The 21,435-nt window shown below is 38.4% G+C and overlaps 1 protein-coding gene across 7 annotated transcripts in view; it reads right to left on the bottom strand.

The window, feature by feature from the left end:
* The window catches only part of LOC100989577 (contactin-4), a 960,081-nt gene that overhangs the window by 168,750 nt on the left and 769,896 nt on the right, over nt 1–21,435 (bottom strand). For all 7 annotated transcript variants that reach the window (XM_034955676.3, XM_063602085.1, XM_034955675.3 and 4 more), the window contains 2 exons: nt 8,583–8,685; nt 4,608–4,792 (listed from right to left, as the gene is read on the bottom strand). In XM_034955676.3, the coding sequence (XP_034811567.1) occupies nt 4,608–4,792; nt 8,583–8,685 (288 nt within the window). The remainder of the gene's footprint in view (nt 1–4,607; nt 4,793–8,582; nt 8,686–21,435) is intronic.

The following is a 21,435-nucleotide window of genomic DNA, read 5'->3' as shown; positions in this document are numbered from 1 at the left end:
AGTCACCATCCTGCCTTGAAATGCTGTAATGGCTTCCCATTTTACTCAGAGAATAAAACCCAAACTCTGTGCCTGGCTTACAAAGTACTGCAGTCTGTCACCTTCCCAAGTTTCAAACCTTTGCCCCTTGCTCACTATGATTTAGTTAGCACTGACTTCCCTGCTGCATATCAAGAACCTCAAGTAGTTTTCTGCCACAGAGCCTTTGCACTTCCTCACCTTCTGCCAGGAATGCACTTCCCCTTGAAAGCCTAGCTCATTTTCATCCTTTAGGTTTTGGGTCAGAGGGCAATTCCCAGACAAGTCTTTCCTGACTACTTCATCTTATGAAATCTTTCTCTTGCTCTCAGCTACTTTCTATTATATCAAATTATTTATTTATTTATTTGAGATGGAGTCTTGCTCTGTTGCCCAGGCTGGAGTGCAGTGGCACAACCTCGGCTCACTGGAACCTCCGCCTCCCGGGTTCAAGTGATTCTCCTGCCTCAGCCTCCCGTGTAGCTGGGACTACCAGCATGCACCACCACCACACCCAGCTAATTTTTATATTTTAGTAGAGACGGAGCTGGTTTTGAATTCCTGGCCTCAAGTGACTCACCCACTTCGGCCTCCCAAAGTGCTGGGATTACAGGCATAAGCCACTGCACCTGGCCAATCAACCTCATTATTTTCTTTATCACTCTTACCAGAAAATAAAATTTCCTAGTTAATTTATTTGCTTAATAGTGCATTTTGGTTAACTTCCAGTAAAATATTAGGTTCTTGAGGGCAGGGATTTTGTCTTGCAGCCATAGTGCCTGATAATGTCTCCCACATGGTAGGCAATAAAAAAAAAATCTGTTAAACAAGTAAATAATGTATTAAAGTCATTTTGGAAAATGTTTATCTTTAGTAACAGAGATCCATAGCATTTTACCACTGAAAATAAATCTATTTTTAGGAAGTTTTTAATGCCAAAAACAGACTGAGAAAAGTAGATTCAACTAGACCATACAGGTTATAGCAAAAACAAATTGGGAAGATGGGGTAGGGTAAAAATGTTCTATCTCTGAACTTGCTTCAGTTCTTCATACATACCAAACATGAGTAGCACAGGGTAACTTAAAGACATGGCTACAGTAGGGACAAACCAACGGGCAATAGGGCTTCCATTATTCGGACACTGGGAACAATCATCATGCCTAGTAGGCTTTTGAAAGAAGGCAAAATGGTTTTAATGCAAAATGGTTTTAATGCAAGAAGGAAAAAAATTGCCATTTTGCCAACCCTGAATAGGAGTTAGCACACTTCTGGTTGCTGAAGTGGAGAGCTGATGAATGCAATAAACAACCTGGAACCCAAAGAAGCAGGTTTCTAAGCTCAAACCCATGGTTTATAATCCCTAGCTTGTAAGAAATTCTTGTCAACAAAGACAGAATGTTCATGGATAAGTGACTGGGGTACTTTCTCACCTTTTATCATCTACATGGTGATTTTAATTATCATAATTCATTTAAATTGGAGACCTATGCAGCTGGATATTAGGAACACAGCACTGGGAAGACCCAGACCAGAAAAAAGTGAGAGGAAAAAAGATGACAGCCAAGTGCTTATGTATAATTAAGCTCTCCTGTGGCTGTGACAATGAAAACAATTAGATAATTTTTGTCACTGATATGCTAGATGAGGAAAAACAAAAGAATAAACATAAATGCAATAGCCAAGTGCTGTGGAAGTCAACTGATCTGACAAGTTTTTAACACCAAGCATGGCTGACAAGTGAGCTAAGGCTGAGTTATCTTCAGAAAGCAGGCAAATTTTATTTTATTCTGCTCTTTTTCCCATGCATGGCTGCAGATAACTCCATGTAAAAAGGAAACATTGTTAGAACCTGATTTTCATCTCCAGGGCACGATCCCTGAAAAAAACATTTCCCTGCACAGGGCTGGGAGCCAGTGACAAAGTTGATTTTCCATAACAGTAATCCTGGAGTACTGTATTTCCAGTGCAGGAAACCTCTAACCCACAGGAAAGCAGTACGCCGACCCCTGGTTGCAGAAAATTTCATACCAGTTTAACATACTGAGAGCAGGAATTTCACTTAACAGAAAATCATGAAAGTTAAAATGACTTTATTCAATTAGTTAAGCTACTCAAATAACATTTAGGAACAGCCACCACTGAACTGAAGAGACTATTCAACCAAGAAAAAAGAGAAAACGTTGGCCAATTACCTGAATATTTACAGATTATTCCTATCTGATATAGAAAAAATAATTATTACATTGGTGAGAAAAACGAGCCCTACACAGTTAAAAATACACAGCCATAGCATCTCACTGAATAAATCTGTAATTTACAGTCTCATGATTTTGCAGTCAGTTAACTGTGGTGTCTTTTGCTTTACAACCCATCAACTAAGATAACAACTATGACAGTTTAAGAGGAAAGCAAAGATTAAATATCAAGTCTGTCATCTGGCATGAGGAGAGTCAGTCCTTTAATATTCTTGAAGACAGACGAATGATAAAAGAGAAGTGCAGATTTATTCAAACAGCTACTGCCCAGCTCATCAAGTGAAGTATTAATACTTTCTACAACTCTGTGTGTTCTCTCGCCTCAGAAGCTGCATCAGGGGAACGTGAGTCCAAAATGAAATGCTGAGAGTCACTTAGGGGAGGTCATTGAAGGCTGGCTCATAGTGGAAATCTCTGCCCAGTTTCCAATCAAGATTTAAAAAATGTTACGTGATTATTGATCAGAATTCTTTGGCCATAGCTTTTTCTTTTTTTCCTTCCTTCCTTTCTTTTTCCCTTTCCCTCCCTCCCTCCCTTCCTTCCATTTCTTTCTTTCTTTTTGGAAGGGAGAGCTTTATTAGCCTGCCTGGTGGCCATTCTGACAGGCTAGGAAGTGTAGCCTCCCTTGGCCAGAAGCTGTGAACAGGCACTTCCAAGGAGGAGCAAAGGGAACAAACAGGAATTTGTGCTGAGTGGAACGGCCGAATATACATATTTAATAAGCTACAGGAGGAATCATGGATATTTATGAAAGAAGAAACATGTGCATGTGCAACTGAGTTTCATGGGTTCTGTGTATGAAATATACATATTTTCATATGTACATAAATATGTATATAAATATGAATATATGTATATTTCATACCCAGAACCCATGAATTTATATACATATTCATATGTATATAAATATGAATATACATATTTAATAAGCTACAGGAGGAGTCATGGATATTTATGAAAGGAGAACCATCTGCATGTGCAACCCTTCATGGGTTCCAGGTATGAAAAATGGCAGTATTAGCATCTGAGGGTGGAGGTTTTGGCCCTGTGATGTCAAAAGGTAGACCAGAGGACATGAAACCCCTCACGGCACATCCTCCCTAGAATGACAGAACCATTCTGTGTTGGTGGTCTTTTATCAGGCAAAAAATAAGGGGCAGCATCAGGTGCATGGTTGATGTCAGTGATGGAGTCTTTTCAAAGGGCCAGATTGTGTTTAGCCCTTAGGGAAGAAAGGCTCATTGCGGTTAGCAAGGGAGCGGGTATAACTAGATGCGTCTGACATTACCCTCCCATCATGGCCAAGAACTCATTTTTCAATGTTACTCTGGGCCCCCCCTTAGCCAAGAGGGGTCCCCTTCTGTCTACTGGAGGGCTTAGAACTTCGGTCATATCTTAAAACCAAAATGCTTTGGAAGAAGAATTAGTGAAATAAATAGACTTTTGTGGGATCAATGATTGCAAGAAATAAGAACATTTAAAGCTTTTGCTACAACTTGCCCTACAGAACTACTCTCATCATTTTAATATGCATTGTTGTTTGTTTAAACCATTCTTAAATAATTATCAATCTATAGTATTTGTTTTCTGTATCCCAGACAGATGGGATTCTGGCACGCTCCAATTTGGCAGAACTCAGTTTGCTTTCAAAATGCCTATCCAATGAAATCCTTTTCTAGATTTCAAATCAGTATCCTAACAGGGTTTCCAAGATGGTCTCAATAATGACCATGTGCTAGTGGTTTTACATTTATATTGTTTGGATCAATGCTGATGATTTGATTGGAATAGGAGCAGCTGCACATAAAAAGTCTTTGGGGTGAGAGAGATTTGTCACGTTCCACTCTGATAAGAACTAAATTTGGACAGTGTGCATTTTGAAATGTTCATGGTACCACATTAAATTGCTACCAAATAGGAGCAATTACAAAAGATTAGCACAAGCCTCAAATCAAAATTCTAATGAAGAAAAGCACAGAGCTTAAAAAAAAAAGATAAATCAGGAGTAGGAATAATAAAATGTTTCCTGTGTCAGGTTTACAGCTTGATGCAAAGAGGAAAAACAGACTTCTTTGCAAGTGTGTTCACACTAATATCCATCCTCCAAACACATCAGCCTAATGTCCTCTCTGCTCCGTCAACACCCTTGCCCCCCACCCTCACTCTCCACACCCAGAATCAACCAGGGCTAATTATGGAGCAAACCATGAGTTTCACACAGTCCTATTCTGCACCATCTCTCCCAAAATGCCTGAATGCCTCTCAGCTTATGATTTCAAAATCAGGAAGTTCTGTAGCACTATAAATGATAAACTGAAATCATACACTTACCATAGAAAGTTAGCTGTCCCCTTGCTACATTTTTCCCTCTGGAATTTTCAGCTACACATTCATATAAACCAGCATCCTCCTGCTGAAAATTAGGGATCTCAAGAATTCCATTTGACTTGTGTCTTCTGGCTTTCCTTGCTATTGGCTTTCCATCAGCTCTTCGCCAGATAATAGTTGGTACTGGACTGATAGCAAGAATAAAAAGGAGTGAATCAAACTAGAGAAAACTGGACCTTTTATCTGAACCGAAACGCTTCCTTCTTGGTTCTACACATATAAGGTTGGGTGTTTTGCAAACTTCATTCATTCCTCTATCTCCATTATAACTTTAATCATATCCACATCTCTAGCATTACTTATTTAGTGTTCTTAAAATCAAATAACTTTTCTTAACTTTCAATAAGGTGATCTGGCAGGGTGCAATGGCTCACATCTGTAATCCTGGCACTTTGGGAGGCCGAGGCGGACAGATCACTTGAGGTCAGGAGTTTGAAACCAGCCTGGCCAACATGGTGAAACCCCGTCTCTACTAAAAATACAAAAAAATTACCCGGGCATGGTGGCAGGTGCCTGTAATCTGAGCTACTCAGGAGGCTGAGGCAGGAGAATCACTTGAACCTGGGAAGCGGAGGTTGCAGTGAGCCAAGATCGCACTACTGCACTCCAGCCTGGGCGACAGGGCGAGACTTTGTCTCAAAAAAAAAAAAAAAAAGTGATCTATCTCCTATACAATATCATCATTGAAATAAAAACAGATTTTTATATGTTATATATGTTTCCTCATACGTTTTTTGCTTTTCTTTTTTTTTTAATATATATTTTTTTATTTTGAGACGGAGTATCACTCTGTCACCAGGCTGGAGTGCAGTGGCGCAATCTTGGCTCACTGCAACCTCTGCCTCCTGGGTTCAAGTGATTCTCCTGCCTCAGCCTCCCAAGTAGCTAGGATTACAGGCGCCCACCACCATGCCTAGCTAATTTTTGTATTTTTAGTAGAGACAAGGTTTCACCCATACATGTTTTTTCTAAATAAAAAATACGAAAATAAAAATGTTCATGTGCATTTGTGGCAAATTAAAGATAGCTGCAAATTCTTTCACATTCCTCCCATTGAGATGAGGTCTATGTCCCCTCCCCTTGAATCTGGTAGCGCTTTTTAACCACTTTGACTAATAAATAAGACAGAAGTGATGTTGCAGGATCAAAGCTCAGGTGTTAAGAAACTGGCAGCTTCTGCTTTCTGTCTCATGGCAGCCCTGAGCTGTCCTAAGAGAAGAGTGAATACCTTGAGACCGCCAGGGAGGAGAGGCCGTACATACGGCTTCCAGATAACAGTCTCATTGACACCAGCCTTCCAACGTCCCCAACAAAATACCAGAAATGCATGTGAGACTCTTGTGAGCTTTCTAGACCGTTCATCTGTCAGCTAAATAGTACTGAAAGACCTGAAGGATGCCACTAAAAGCAAAAGAACCAGCCAGCCAAGCCCTGCCTGAATTCCTAACCCACAAATTGTAAGATATAATAAAATTCTGGTGTTCCCTCTAAGTTGGTTATGTAGCAATAGATAACAGAAACAATCTATTTCCATAAATCCATGTACCAACAATGCAAGTACCCTACTTTGAGAAATACCCAAATAATGAATAAATGATAGTAGAAATAATGAGCTCATAAAATTTGGGAGACACAACCTATTGCTGACATACAGGAAGGGTTCACTCAAGGTACATTCTTTTGGACAACATGGTTTTTCTCCTTGTCATTTATATATTGAGAACCTTACCAACTTACAGCAGTCCATTTGCAAGATGGGTTGGGGAAACTTCGCTTAAAATAGTGAGAGAAAGAAAGATGCCATCTGTGAGGTCTTTATGTACTCTCAAGGCATCTATCATCCTACTGCCATAACTGTTGGAACATATCTTAAATTGCAGAGAGGGCATCACTGAATCTGCAAATCAATGGTTTAGTGAGCTAACCACAGCTTTTAAGATTGTGGCTGCCTGGCAGGGTATACAATTATTTACTTATTTATTTTTCACAAATACACACACAGAGAAGTAATTAGACTAAAGACTTGCTAATCTTCTCTGGGAAACCTGAGATGGTATTTAAAACATTAAAGCCATCAACTCTACTATATTTGTTTTAGAAGAATTTAAGTTCGTTAGACAGACACTAACTCAAAATGCAGAAAGGGTCTATGAAAAGTACATAATCGGTGTCTTAATACTGATGAGATATGCACTTAATATATGCCTTTAAAAATAACCATATTGAGATGTAGTCTTTCTGCTCTTAAGTGGGCAGTGATGATGTGTTTCAGCAGCTGGATGTGCATACCCAAACATTTCTGTGTAGACTGAAGAAGCCAATTTGGGATTTTTGTTTTTATTCCAGCACTATTCAAACAGTGTGAATAGAGTTTAATTCATAACCCCCTTTGAAGTGTGAACAACGTGAATTCTGCTCTTTTTCACAGATGATTTTTCAAGGTGTCATCTTAAAAAATTCATCAAATGTATATCTAGACTACCCAGTTACCTGCTCTCATCTTTAATTTCATATATATAAATACTTATACACAAATACTTTAAAATAAAAATAAAAAGTGTAATCATATTATCCTGTTAGCAATCTGCTTTTGTTCTCTTAGCATGGGCATTTTCTATGTCTTAAATGTTGTTTTGCAACTTGACTTTTAATGTCTGTAGAGTGTTCAATCCTATAATTATGTCTTAATTTATTTAATATGATAAGCTTTCAGGACATAAAAAATTACCACTGCATTGTACTGTACCAAAGTAAAGACACGACTGTAGCTTATTTGTCACGACTTGAAAACACATGGAAACCAAAACAACCTTTCTATTAGAACCGACAATAAAATGGAAAAAGGAACCCCTTCTATGATTGCTGTAAAACACAAAAATCGTAAGAAAAGAGATTACACGCTGATATAAGGAATGGTGGAGTTAGTGTTGCCTGGCTCAGTGGCTAGGGACTATAACCCCAGCACTTTGACAAGCAAAGGTGGGAGGATTAGTTGAGGCCAGGAGTCCAAGACTAGCCTGGGCAACATACGCAGATCCTGCCTCTACCGAAAAAAAAGAAAAAAAAGTTACTGTTGTTGCCTTAGTCAACATTTGGGCGCAGGAAAAAGAGAGTTAGTAATGGATTCGTCAGATAGATGGGGCTGGGCATAAAGATTGACATGGATCATTAAAATCCAAAGAAGATGTCAAAATTCTCACTTCAGATAATAGTTTATACTGTTTATGCCAAATCTTTATTGCTGGTTACTGGCAAATAAAAATCCCAAATGATGTGCATTTCATGTTCTTTATGCTGTCTGATATATTCTGTAAGGAAAAGTTAGCTAGTTTCTAAGCAGGCTTTTCTCAAGGAAGTCCACACTGAATAATAAAGTTGTAAACAATATTTGGACAACTTTGTAAAACAGACTCTCTTGGAGAATAACACGTCTTACCTATCTCTAGCCAGAGTAGAAGGAAATCCAAAGTAGAGCGAAGAGACTGACAGTTTAAAAAGAAATTCAAGAAAAGTCTGATGCATCCTCTATAAACTGGGGCCAAAATGAAAGTCCGTATTTTTCCAGATAGTCAGCTTAACTGTACCTCAAGTGGAGGCCATTGTTTTCCTGTCATTCTGGGTTAGACAGCATGCACATTACAGGTCATAATAATAGAACAAAATACTTTTTCAGAATTGCCCATTCTCCTTTCCTTTGTGGCCATGTCAGTTGTGGCAGCCTAATCCTTCTTGCACCATTACCTGTCCTCTCTCCATGGTGAGGGGGCAGAATCCAAGATGCATACACAGAATTACAAAGAGAAAGGCTTCACTTGCTTTTCCGTCACCTCAGAAACCATCGCCGTGAACAGTGCAAGAAAAACTCTATACCTGCTCAAGCTGAAGGGAGGATGAGAAGGAATGCAAACCAGAACTTACTTTCCTAAAGCAAAGCATTCCAGCTTCACCGTTGCTCCTTTTGCAGTCGGAACTGTTTCTGGGAACTGCACTTCTATTTTGGGCTCATATTCACCCATCACTCCTGTGAATAAATAAAGGGGCTAAGTCTTGGAGATTCTTTTAAAATGTATAAAATGTAAAACTCATTTTTCTGTTAATGTAGAATGCTTAGACACATCATTATGTGCACAATTAATTCCTTCATTTAAAGCAGGTCCTATCTCTAGCAGTCATGAATTGTGGCTCTTCTCCCAGTTACTGCTACAGAAAAATTTGTGTCGCAGCGCCACACCATTTGCCTGGATTAAATTCTCCATGCATACAACTTTGCCCCTCAAAAGTATTGTTTTAAGGTAGTCTTAAGGAAAAAAAGGAGAAGGGGATGAAGTGCTAGTCATCAGGAAAATTAAATTATCTCTTTGGAAGTATACTGCAGAAAAATTTGTAATATTTATTAATAAAAGTACTCAAAAATACCTGCTTGCTTAATTATGTCTCTATAATAAAATAATTCTTCTGAGTAATCATTCTGTGGCCACAACTTTTACTTTCATTTCCAATGCCAATATAAATGAATCGTAAATTAGTATACTCAAGGTAACATCAAATGCCTGTATTTTTATTACATTTTGGACCTGTGAAACAAGAATAACAAGATACAGCTACAGAAAACCTTTAAGTTACACCTACCTTGCCAATGGCACACTTATTTGGAGGGTCATATTCTGCCACTTTTCCTTATCCTGGAAAATGACTCTACAATTATGCCCAAGGTAACACAGTCTAACAAACTAAGTCCATGCTTTGCAATTAAATACTTATCAGTTATTTCTTTCTTCCTATTTCTTTTCTTTTTTTTTTTTGAGACAAAGTCTCGCTCTGTCACCCAGGCTAGAGTGTGGTGGCAGGATCTTGGCTCACTGCAATCTCTGCCTCCCAGGTTCAAGCGATTCTCCTGCTTCAGCCTCCCTGAGTTGCTAGGACTACAGTTGTGCACCACCATGCCCAGCTAATTTTTTTGTATTTTTAGTGGAGACGGGGTTTTACCATGTTGGCCAGGCTGGTCTCCAACTCCTGGCCTCAAGTGATCCACCTGCCTTGGCCTCCTAAATTGCTGGCATTACAGGCATGAGTCACTGCTCCTGGCCTTATCAATTATTTCTTATCAATACATGCTTGACTCAATTTGCCACTGCTCTAATTGTTCTAATACATTTATTCTTATTCCATCTCTGATCATTTTTTATGATCTTTGATTCAACTGTGCCCATAAAGAGTTTGGAATTACCTAGCTTACTATAAAAAGATAGGGCTCTCCATTTCATCTCTCCTTTAGGCTTCCCATAGTCAGAGGAAAAAGAGACTGAACCTTAGAAGGAAAGGTTAAAGACCAAAAATGGATGGGGGACAGGTGCAATCACAAAGAGAAATGATTTCACTCACTTTGCAGAGATGGGCCCTTGCCTGTTTTTTTTTTCTTTCTTGAGACTGAGTCTTGCTCTGTCGCCCAGGCTGGAGTGCTGTGGTACAATTTTGGCTCACTGCAACCTCCGCCTCCCGGGTTCAAGCAATTCTTGTGCCTCAGCCTCCCAAGTAGCTGGGACTACAGGCACGTGCCACCATGCATGGCTACTTTCTGTATTTTCGTAGCGATGAGGTTTCACCATGTTGGCCAGGCTCGTCTTGAATTCCTGACCTCAGGTGATCTGTCTGCCTCGGCCTCCCAAAGTGCTGGGATTACAGGCATGAGCCACCGCACTCCACCGAGGTGACCCTTTTCATCGGCCATTTCAGAGTTTGAGAAGCATCAAGAGGATCTCCTCAAACTGTGAGAAACAGAATCAACCCTGAGTGTCTGATGACTTACAGTCTAGCTAACTTTGCTATAAAGTATGTTGTCAATAGTGCAAACTCGAACATAATAGTTCTTCTTCTTCTTGTTTTCATTTTTCTTCCTTTCCTGGAATGATGAGGAGTGTTGGATTTGGAAGGGACCTTTGATATCATTTGGTTCAGCAACCTTAATCTGGGTATTATTTTCCTCCTGGATGCACATTTTTCTAAAGAGAGGATCCACGGCTAGCAACCTATTCTTGAAGGGACGCTTATCCCTCCATAGGTTAAAAATCACAGTTCTAATCTATCCCTTTCTTTTACAAGCAAGGCTGTAATCTCAAGAGTTAAACGGTTTATCTTTAGTCCCACAGAAAACCAATCGGTGTTGAAACTCAGGCCCCTGACTCCTCATCTTAATCTCTTACGACGGCCTCTCACCACGAAATGAATAACACTACAAAAGTAGGTTCAAATACATTACACTCATGCTTGACATATTCGGTTACAAAATTATTCCTCCTTTCTTGGCCAGCCTCTGCTGTCTGAGTTCTCTTGCCCCTGAGTCTGGGCTGGCCTTTCTTTCAGCATCTGCACAAAGCTGGCCTGGTAAAGACTCAGTGCATACTCACAACAACATTCACACACAGCTGTTGAACTTGCTAACAAACAGCCCATACCGTTGAATCATCATCCCATAAATATCAGTAGTATGACTTTGAGCGCAGTGAGCAAGTTAACACCTTTTAGTGCTGTGTATATGGCTGTATACTCTGACAGCAGTGTTAATTAAAAAAAGAATTGCCTTGAGAGAAGGAGGTCTTTCGTCTTCCCAGGAAATCAAGACAGCCTGCATTGCAGTGTATCAAGTGTTAGAGGGAGATGAGACAATAAGGTTAGAATACAAAAGCCAAGGAGGTCTTAGAAGTGGTCAGGTTTTTTCCCAGCCTCTCTCTGTCTATAAATATCACATATAAAATTGTGTTTATTTAATCTGATCATGAAAATTACACCAAGGAGCAAATATATGTCACACAACCTTGTTTGAAAGAACTAAAATATCATTGGCAACGCAGAGATGCAATGTCCCAGATCCCTGAACTGTTATCTCCACGTCCTAAAATCCTATCTATTTAGGCCCAAACTGAACATTTTCTCTCCCAGAGTCCTTTACCTACTTACTGCCTGCCTTTCCCTTTCCTCTGTAGGCCCTACTCTCTAGCTCACAATGGTCTTTAAATGACCCAAATGATAAAAACTTCTACCTTTGTCTGTTTCCATTGATAATTTTTTTTTAAAAACAAGTTTTTAAGGTATAATTTACACACTAAAAAGTTCACCAATTTTAAGTGTGCAATCCAATGGTTTTTAGCAGATTTGCTGAGTCATGCAACTATCACCACAGTCTAGTTTTAGAACGTTTCCATTACCCCAGTAAGATCCCTCATGCCCATTCACAATGAATCCCCATTCCCAGTCTCAGCCCTGGGAAACCTCTAATCTGCTTTCTGTCTCTGTACATTTGCTTTTTTCTGAATATTTCCTATAAATTAAATTGTGCAATATGTGGTCTTTTGTGCCTGGCTCCTTTCACTGAACATAGCGTTTTCAAGATTGATCGATGTTGTAACATGTAGCAGTAGTTTGTTCCTTTTTATTGCAGAATAATATTCCACTGTAGGATATGCCACATTTTCCTTCTCCATTCGCTGGTTGTATTAGTTTCCTAGAGATGCTTTAACAAAGCATTACAAACTCAGTGGCCCTAAGCAAAAGAAATTTATTCTCTTACAGTTCTAGAGGATAGAAATCATAAATAAAGGTGTTGACAGGGCCATGCACCCTTTGAGACTCTGGGCAGAATCCTTCCTACCTTCTGGTGGTAGCTGTCAATCCTTGGCATTCATTGGCTTATAGTCATGTCAGTCCATCTCTGCCTCGGTTGTCACGTGACATTCTTTCTGTGTATGTGTGTCTTCCCATTGTGTTCTTAGAAGGACACCAGTCATATTGGATCTATGGCCCATCTTACCCTACCATGACCTTATCTTTACTGATTACATCTACAATGACTCTATTTCTAAATAAGGTTACATTCAGGGGCACTGGGTGTTAGGACTTCACCATATCTATTTGAGGGACAAAATTCAACCCATAACACCAGTTGATGGGCATTTGGGTGGCTTCCACTTTTAGCTATTACCAATAATGCTTCCATGACCATTTACTTGCAAGTCTTTGTGTGGGCATATTCTCATGCCCACACCAAGTAGAGTTATTCTCTACTACTGTCTTGCTTGCTTCATGTTACTTATCACAATTTATAATTCTCTTGTTTATTCATGTGTTTAGTGTCTGCCTTCCATTTAGATGGCAAAACATATAACACCAAATAATGCGTCTGTCTTTTTCATAGCTATATTCCTAACTTCCACTGCAGGCTCTTCACTTGTAGGTGCTCAGTGAGTAACTACTGACATAAAACATTTTACATATAAACTTCAGGGTACCTCTTAAATAGCAATGCTGTTTTCTATCATCTTTATAGCTAGCTAGACAGACAGACAGACAGACACACACACACACACACACACACACACACACACACACACACACAGCATCTCTTCTATTGTTCTCTTACCTGCTTTAGGGATAGAAATTCTTCTCATTTTTTTCTGTATCCTTCACAAATCTTAGCCCAATACCAGTAATATGGGAAAAAATGTGATGGGTAAGGATTTGTTGAAGGGACGAAAAGATGTAGGAATGCAGTGTTTATGCTGTGATATATCATAGCCATTAAGTCAAACATATACTTCTTTCCAGGCATAGAAGTCATTTATTAAGTATAATTATAGCTTCTAGTACGAGTTCACTCACTTAAGATCATTCTTTACTAAAATGATCTGTATATGTTGTTTATCTAGTCACACAGAGTGAGTGATTTCTGGACTGATACACAGTGATCCATATTTATGGCTATAGGAACGTGAATAACAGAGTCATCAGTAATAGGTTAATGTGTATATATGGCAGTAGTACAGTACATAAAGAGAAGGATCAGAGATAGAATGGCATCATTTCACTGCTGTTTAAAAATTTTTCATTGTATATAAAGATTGGCCTAGTATTAAAGTCATAAAAACAAGAGAAGCAATTTTCTTCAACAATATTATGAACATCGTTTTGGAACACCTGTGAACTGTTCCATTTAATTTGGTTACAACTAGCACGGGATATGTTGTTATTTGACTAATTTTTTTATTTCAACTATTTTGGCCTTTACTTTCTGCATTAAATTTAAAAGCTGTTTCCTTTTTTGTTTTGTAAGAAACGAAAGGCCCCTTAAAATAAGAGTGCATTTATCAAGTCATTCTGCTGACCACCTGTACGCTTTTGCAATTAATTGGTGCACAGCTGCTCTAGTGATTTACAGAATTAGGCTAAAAGAGTGCGAACATTGATGGAATTGCTCCAGAACCCCCTTTTCATCTTTGAACTATTAAAAAAGGTGGGAAGATGTAAAGACCTACCCAGGTCTACACAACCAAGGCAAAGTAGAAGTAAGGAACACATATAATTTAGTCTAGTTCTACCAAAATATACAACCTCAGCCATACTTTTCTGCTATATGAAATACATGATTTGCCTGTAAAGACAACTCTTGCTTTCAAATCTAAATAAAAACACCTAACATAATTTTATGCATAAAGTAAAAATGTCTTAATTCATTAAAATTCATTGCCAACGTTTTATATTCTTTGGAGTAAGAGAGATACAACAATAGTAATGAAGGTTACGGCACTTGAAATTCCATATATCAAAGTCTTTAGAAGACAGGGGCTTAGTTGTATTAATATTCCAATAAATTAAATAAGTAAATATTCATTTGACACCAATAATAAGCCATATGCAGTGCCCACAAATGGGGGCACACTGTGGAAACACAGATCTGATCCTTATATTCATGACATTCATAGGCTACTCTTTTTCAGCACATGGCTTAGTAATGGGGCACATGCAGGCAATAACTGTTTATTGAATAACCAAAAGAGGTGATTTCATGAGGAAGACACGGTTGGCAGTTCTTAAGTATTTTTCCTAAAGCAATGGTTCTCAAACTTGAAATCAACTGAAAGGCTTGAGTTTCTGATTTAGTAGGTTGAGATGCAGCCTATGAATTTGCAATTTTAAGAAGTCCCAGGTGATGTTGATGCTGCTGATCTGAAGAATACACTTTAAGAACAACTTTCCTAACTATGAGCAAAAGCAAGAAGTTCCACCTAACATTAATAAACATATCTTAAGGGCTAGTCATTGGGAGAGTACTAGCAATGGAGTCCCAACTTGAGGGACCAAGTCCATCCAGAGTCTGGACTCTGTAGAAGAACTTGTGGCAACTGTATCTCTTTCAAAACCTGAACAATTATTAAAGTTGATGCTGGTGTCTGTAAGAACACAGAATTTAACAAAACAACTGGCAATTTAGAGAATATGAAAGAGAAATCAGCAACACATCGTGCTTGTTTAAGTACAATTTGCAGAGACTCTGTTGGCAGAAGGAGACCAGTTTGCAGAGTTGCGTGCCATAAGATTTTTGCCAACACCTGCCTTAGCTGGCATCTGTGCTTACTAAATTTAACTACAGAAGGGACATTTACTAACTTCCACAGAGTGGGATTTTCTCCTGAAAAAAAAAGGCAAAAATTGTTTTATGAAAAGTTCCCACATTGACTTTCTTGAGAAACAAGTCATATGATGTATATATCACTAACCTAAAAACATTTGGAAATATCCAATTAGTCATACAAATTCACCTGACTGAGTTTACCATTTTGCCCTTTTGAAAAAAGGCATGTTTTCCCCTGGGTTGAAGGAGATATATGTAGTCTAGTGGACTGTCCAAGTTATCTTCTCTACCACCACCACCATCCAGTAGGTGAATTCCCAGAGTATGGGGCAACAACTGTTGAGACAAGAACCTCCCCACTGCTGAACAGGAGAGGCAAGGCATCTCAAGGTGTCACATCACCTCTTACAGTCAAGGTTTTAAGGTGTCCTCAGAAACCTGTGAGAGATGAAAATAAATCTTATGATTTGACTTTAATCAAACCTGCACCACCTTCCTTCCTTTTCAATATTGAAAATGCAGAGATAACCTTTTTCAAGAAGACTGTCTCATTTAAAGGCAGAGAGGCCAAATACCTCTGCTTGCGCTGGACGGTACTGGTTTTCCTGAATTCCTGAAGTAATGAGCTAATAGTTTCCAGTTTGGGCAATTAGTTATAATGTCATCTTTTAAGCCAATTTTCACCTTCCTTCAAGGAAGCACTCCTATATTTTTCCTACTAAAAAGTTATCCATGTATCCATGTTGTATTGAACTAAACACTCTATATCTGTACACGTTGGTCCTAGTTCAAGTCTTTGGAGCCACAAATAACAAGTATTTTAATGGACAGTCTTCAGATATTTAATGATATCATTTTGTCAAGGGTTAACAAAGTTTTTTCTGTAAAAGGCCAGATAGTAAGAATTTTGTCTAGGTTTTGTGGGCTATACAGTCCCTGTTACTGCTCAACTCTGCCATTGTAGCTGGAAAGCAGCCATGGCCATAAGGTAAACAAATGGGAGTGGCTGTGTGCCAATAAAACTTTATTTACAAAAATAGGTGGTGGGCCCATAAATACTAGTTGGCTGATCCTTGGCTTAGAGGAAATGCAGAAGATAGCAAAGTTTGAGAGAATCAATAGAATCAACAGACAAATTATTAGAACTACAAGAAATTTCAGCAAGCTTGCCAAATACTGAATCACAAGAACAACAGTACCTTCCATATATAAGCAACAACTAATTAGATAATGTGATTAAAGATAAGATACAACTGTCCGGGCATGGTAGCTCACATCTGTAATCCCAGCACTTTGGGAGGCCGAGATTGGAGGATCACTTGAGGTCAGAAGTTCGAGACCAGCCTGGCTAACATGGTGAGACCCTGTCTCTACTAAAAATACAAAAATTAGCTGGCTATGGTGGTACATGCCTGTAATCCCAGCTACTCGGGAGGCTGGGGCAAGAGAATTGCTTGAACCTGGGAGGCAGAGGTTGCAGTGAGCTGAGATCGCACCACTGCATTCCAGCCTGGGTGACAGAGACAGACTCTATCTCAAAAAACAAACAAACAAAAACAAACGGATAAGCACAACTTACTGTAACAGCAAAAATGATAGAGAATCTAGGAATTAGCCAAGAATACCCAACATTTCTATAGAAAAATTATTTACAGAAACAGGCCACAGGCAAGGTTGGCCTGTGGGAAAGAGTTTGCCAATTCCTAGTTAAAACAAATAATCTGCCTACTGTCTGGAATTATTTATTTTATCTTAGATTGTCTGACTCTTCATGGAAGTTTGGGTTGATTCCCAAGACCAGGCCAGGTTTCTTCACCCTTAAGCTGTGATTCTACACCTAATTTCCCTGTACACTTCACTGCTCCAAGGTAGTTCTTACCAAAATTGAAACTTAAGTGAATCTGCTTTAATTCTCTATTCTCCCCTGAGTATGGCCCCACTCCTGCTTCTAACTGCAATTAGGCTTCTCAGCCAGGCTATAATCCATGAGGGCAGAGAAGGACTTTTGCATCTCTAGAGACAAGTAGAGAACAGATACTCAATGAGTATTTGTTGGTTAAATGCATGATCAAAAGAAGGCCCCAAGTCAACTCAATTCTAGGCTAAACACTTCTGCTTCCCTCTTTCATTTCAAGTCCCTCTATAAATGTATTATTCAGAACTCAATTCAATAATTCCAGTAAAGAATGAAACTTTAGACCCTTCATTAACTTGGAATTCTCTAAGACTGTAGGTTCCCACAGGCTGAAATCATGTCTTTTTATTTCACAGTGTGCCACACACAACGAGCACTTAACAGATGCTTCCTAACTGAGTAGCCAAATGGCCATCCAAGACCTTTAGCCCCCACGGACCTGAAATGGAACTGGCTATGCTAGAGGTCTAAAGCTGACTGCCAAGTTCCTAAGCTTGTCAAACCTTCAAAACACCCAGAGCCATTAAGATGCGATTAAATCAGATTAGCAATGGCAGTTTAGCAAAATATCTCACATCCTTTAGTCATTTAGATGTTCTCCTCATAAAACATGTTTCACGCCCACAGATCCTCAACTGCGATGTTGTCAGAGAATTAAAAACAAGACATGATTGCTGTGACAAAACCACACAAAGGTTGCAATTAGAAGTGAGAGTAAAATAAAGCAGTGTTTTGGTATAAACTCTAGATCTTAAATAATATAAAATTATGTCTAAATGGAAGGCATATCTCTACCTGTTGCCTGTCTAAATGCCAGGTCTTCAATGAACGGTTGCAGATCACGTCTCCAATCTAGAAGAGATCTCCTAAATGACTGGGTTCAAAAACCCACTAGGTTAATCAAGTGGCCTACAAATAAAGCTCTCTTTTCATGAAGAAAAATAGTGGCTGTTGATGCCCAGTTGAGGATCTAATGTAGCATGGAGCAATATTAGTAAAGTTTACAGTGACCAGTTGGCAAGACCATAATGGAGGATGCATGATGCTGCAACAAGAATATTTCAGAATCTTTTAGTTTTCTGCTTTCTATTTTAAAGGTCTCCTTTGGTCTTAAATTTAGAAGTTTGTGGGAATGTAGTCTTCTGAGCCACTAGGAGCTATAACGGTCACAGAAGTGAAGGCTCACAAAATGGCGCACTGTGGCCTGAAAGACTGAATGCACCTAGTTTTCTGCAGGGATCAGTTGTCAGCATTGATAAGAAATCAGATCCAATGAGCAGCATCTGTCTGTTAAACCTGATATTATCTGGCTTGGACAAATGTTGAGATTGGAGTTAAGTAGGCTAGAAAGTTGTGACTGGAATCCTTGAAGACAAGAAGAAGAAACTTGAGATAGAACTTATTATAAATTACCCATTTTGCATAGCTGAGAAGACTAAGGACCAAAGAAAGGTAATGATTTGTCTTATGAGAGCTGCTGGTACGTCTGGGACTATACTCCAGAATCCCTTTACTTTCCCTCTTGACTTTAGTCCTGGACATGACTAAAAGTTGTGAAACTGAAGGATGCTGAGGTCATCGTTTGGGCTTTTTCCTACTGGGTGAAAGCTTGATTTAAGATGAGAAGATTAAATACTCCAATGCTGCTCTTATTCACTGTTTTTCATGGCTAAATTAGGCTGTGAAAAATGAGTGAGGACTTGGGAAAACATGGTCAGGTATTTCAGTTATATTTGAGAACATACATAAACATTTTAAACATTTTAATTTTATACTGAAGTATAATAAACATTTAGAAAAGTTAACTTTACATTTTAACCCCCAAAGACAATATATCTGGTTTATATATACATACCTATATCCAAAATGTATATGCTTAACAATGTATGTAAATATAGAAATGGAGGAGAGAAAGGGAAAGAGAGACAGAGTACAGAGAAAGAGAGAATTTGAAACTCTAAGATAGGATAATCTCATTGTTCCTTGTTTTGTAGCATCTCTTCTATGTGGAGTTCCAATTAGGGTTAATATTCAAAAATATTTAACAATTACTGTGCAATGCATGGACCTATCAGACAGACACAGGCTATAAATTGCTCAACATTCATCTTTGTTCTAATAAGCAAAATTAAAAAAAAAAAACAAAAACCTTCCAAACCTTCCAAACCAGTCCCCAACCAGTCTCCAGGAAAACAGAAAAAAAGGCAAAGGCTAAACAATGAATTTTCATGCTAAATGACTTCCCTGTGTGTGTAATGTAATGTGCATAAACAGTGTAACAGACATTATCTCATCTTCTCAAGACTGTCCTAATCTCTGCTAATTCTTTTCATCTTAAGCCATTTTAGAGAGAGCCATGTAAGTGGCTAAAGACAGAAGAGCCAATATGATTATCATCGAAGGCTACTATTTCTTTAGTAGTTATGCTATATGAGTGGTCTGTTACCTTTGTTTATGGAAATTTAGGGATAACTCTTTGAGATCTGTGCAGGAAGCATATAACAGAGCAGGCTCACCACTATTTATAACCAACAGCTGGGCTAATAAGGATCAATGGACTACTTTAGTACCTGTACTAATAATAACCATGATGTATTCTTCCCAATTATAATTTTTCCCTCTCATGGTTCCTAAGCAACAGGTGTACTTTCCCAAATCAGTTATCTTCTCAAAGCAGATTTAAAAATACCTGGATAAATAACTATAAACTCTGATAAAATTTGTTCTCACATATATCTACCAACTCATATTTTTATGTGTCCCAGAAGTGAATACTGCAAAGTAATTTGAAATAATTCTCACTATAAAATTATCAAAAATTATAAAGCAAAAGAAACGAAGCAAATGTGTAAATCTAGAACCCAAACAGCCTTTTTTGAACCTCAGTGAAATAATATGATGATCAGGGACCAGGAATCTGTCCTGATGCCATTTTTCTTATCTGAATTCTCTGATCTTCAGTTCCCTTGTTTCTCAAAAAATAAAGATATAAAATTGCATGATCTCTAAGTGCCTATTAGGTCCAATAATCTTTATCAAACAATGTTCTAAAAATTTGAAAACTCTATGTTTTAGAAAAGTGAGAAAAATAATGACAAGCAAAAAGAAAAAAATAAATCAAAATTTACCACTAAAAGTTAAACACTTTAGAGTTTAACATCGTTAGTCACTTTGGAGAGTATTATTCCACTTTTCCCTGTCATTATCCACTATTTTAAAAAAGAAGAATAATATGATCTATACACTATAGTAATCTGTCTTTTAAAAATATAATTTGTTGAGCATATTTTAGGTAAGAAAGTTATTGATGATATACTTCTGTTTTGTCACTGTTCAAAGTACTTTCAATTACGACACATAAAATAACTATCTGAGGTAGATGTTGTTACCCTTATCTTACTGATGAGAAAACTAAGTACAATGAGGTTAAACTGACACATCCAAAGCCACGTGGCTAATAAATGGTGGGGCTGAACTCTGCCTGGACTGCTTGGCTTCGGGATCCTCATGGCTTGTGTCCTTACCTCCTGGCCCCACATAGGAGACATCATCTGAGATGTAGGAAGGAGTGAGCCATGTGAAGAGCTGGGGAAAAGGGAACAGGGAGCCCCAGGGTTTTGCAGGACTGGGGTGAGTGGTAAATGGTCAGTGAACAGACACGAGGCTCATCACACCTCATTTGTATTAGGAACTGAGCCAACGTTCACTGTTCAACTTTTATGACTCACTGTGGCCTTTTGGGTACAAATAAGAAATCATAGTCCAGACTGCTTAGCTGAAATGCCCAAGAAACAAGCTGAATATTGGGGAAATACAGTTCTGCCAGCTACATGTGCTCTTAGCAAAGTAAATGACAAGTCTAGCAATTAGTTCAGCTCAGGCTTCAAACTCCTTTGCCTTGCTTTTTTTCCCTTTTCTGAGGCAGACAGAGGATGTGAAATTTTGAGTGTGCTTCAATGATCAAAATGATTGTACAAATTCTATACTCACCTTGCACTTACCAGTCTAATATACAGTCACCAAATCCCAGATCTTGAGGAGAGAGAATTTCATTGATTTTATTGTCACAGAATAGATTTTAACAAGAATGTCCTCTTTATTTTGCAATCTCTTCTTGATTTGTATTTCCCCTTTTCTCTCATCTTCAGAAAACAGCTAATTTAATAACCTATTTTGTGCTTAGTAACACAGTTTGAGTGTCCATTTTATATACTCCAGTGTAAATGGAAAAGACATGAATTTTCACCATGCAACGCTCATGGAAATTAAGAATGAGTGGGCATTAATGGCTGAAGAATGAGATCTTTAGTCTGCTAACTTTGTGATAAAATATTTTAATACAAAACATTTGTCATCTCTATGAAGATATACCAGACAAATCAAGATAAATCTAAAAGCCAGGGAAAACGCAGAGTTGTTGCCAGTTTGAAGTGTACATGATGATTCTGGAGTGC

The sequence above is a fragment of the Pan paniscus genome, chromosome 2 (assembly GCF_029289425.2).
Source record: "Pan paniscus chromosome 2, NHGRI_mPanPan1-v2.0_pri, whole genome shotgun sequence".
Taxonomy (NCBI): domain Eukaryota; kingdom Metazoa; phylum Chordata; class Mammalia; order Primates; family Hominidae; genus Pan; species Pan paniscus.
Note: the sequence above shows the minus strand (reverse complement) of the source record. Positions and strands in the feature narration are given on the sequence as shown.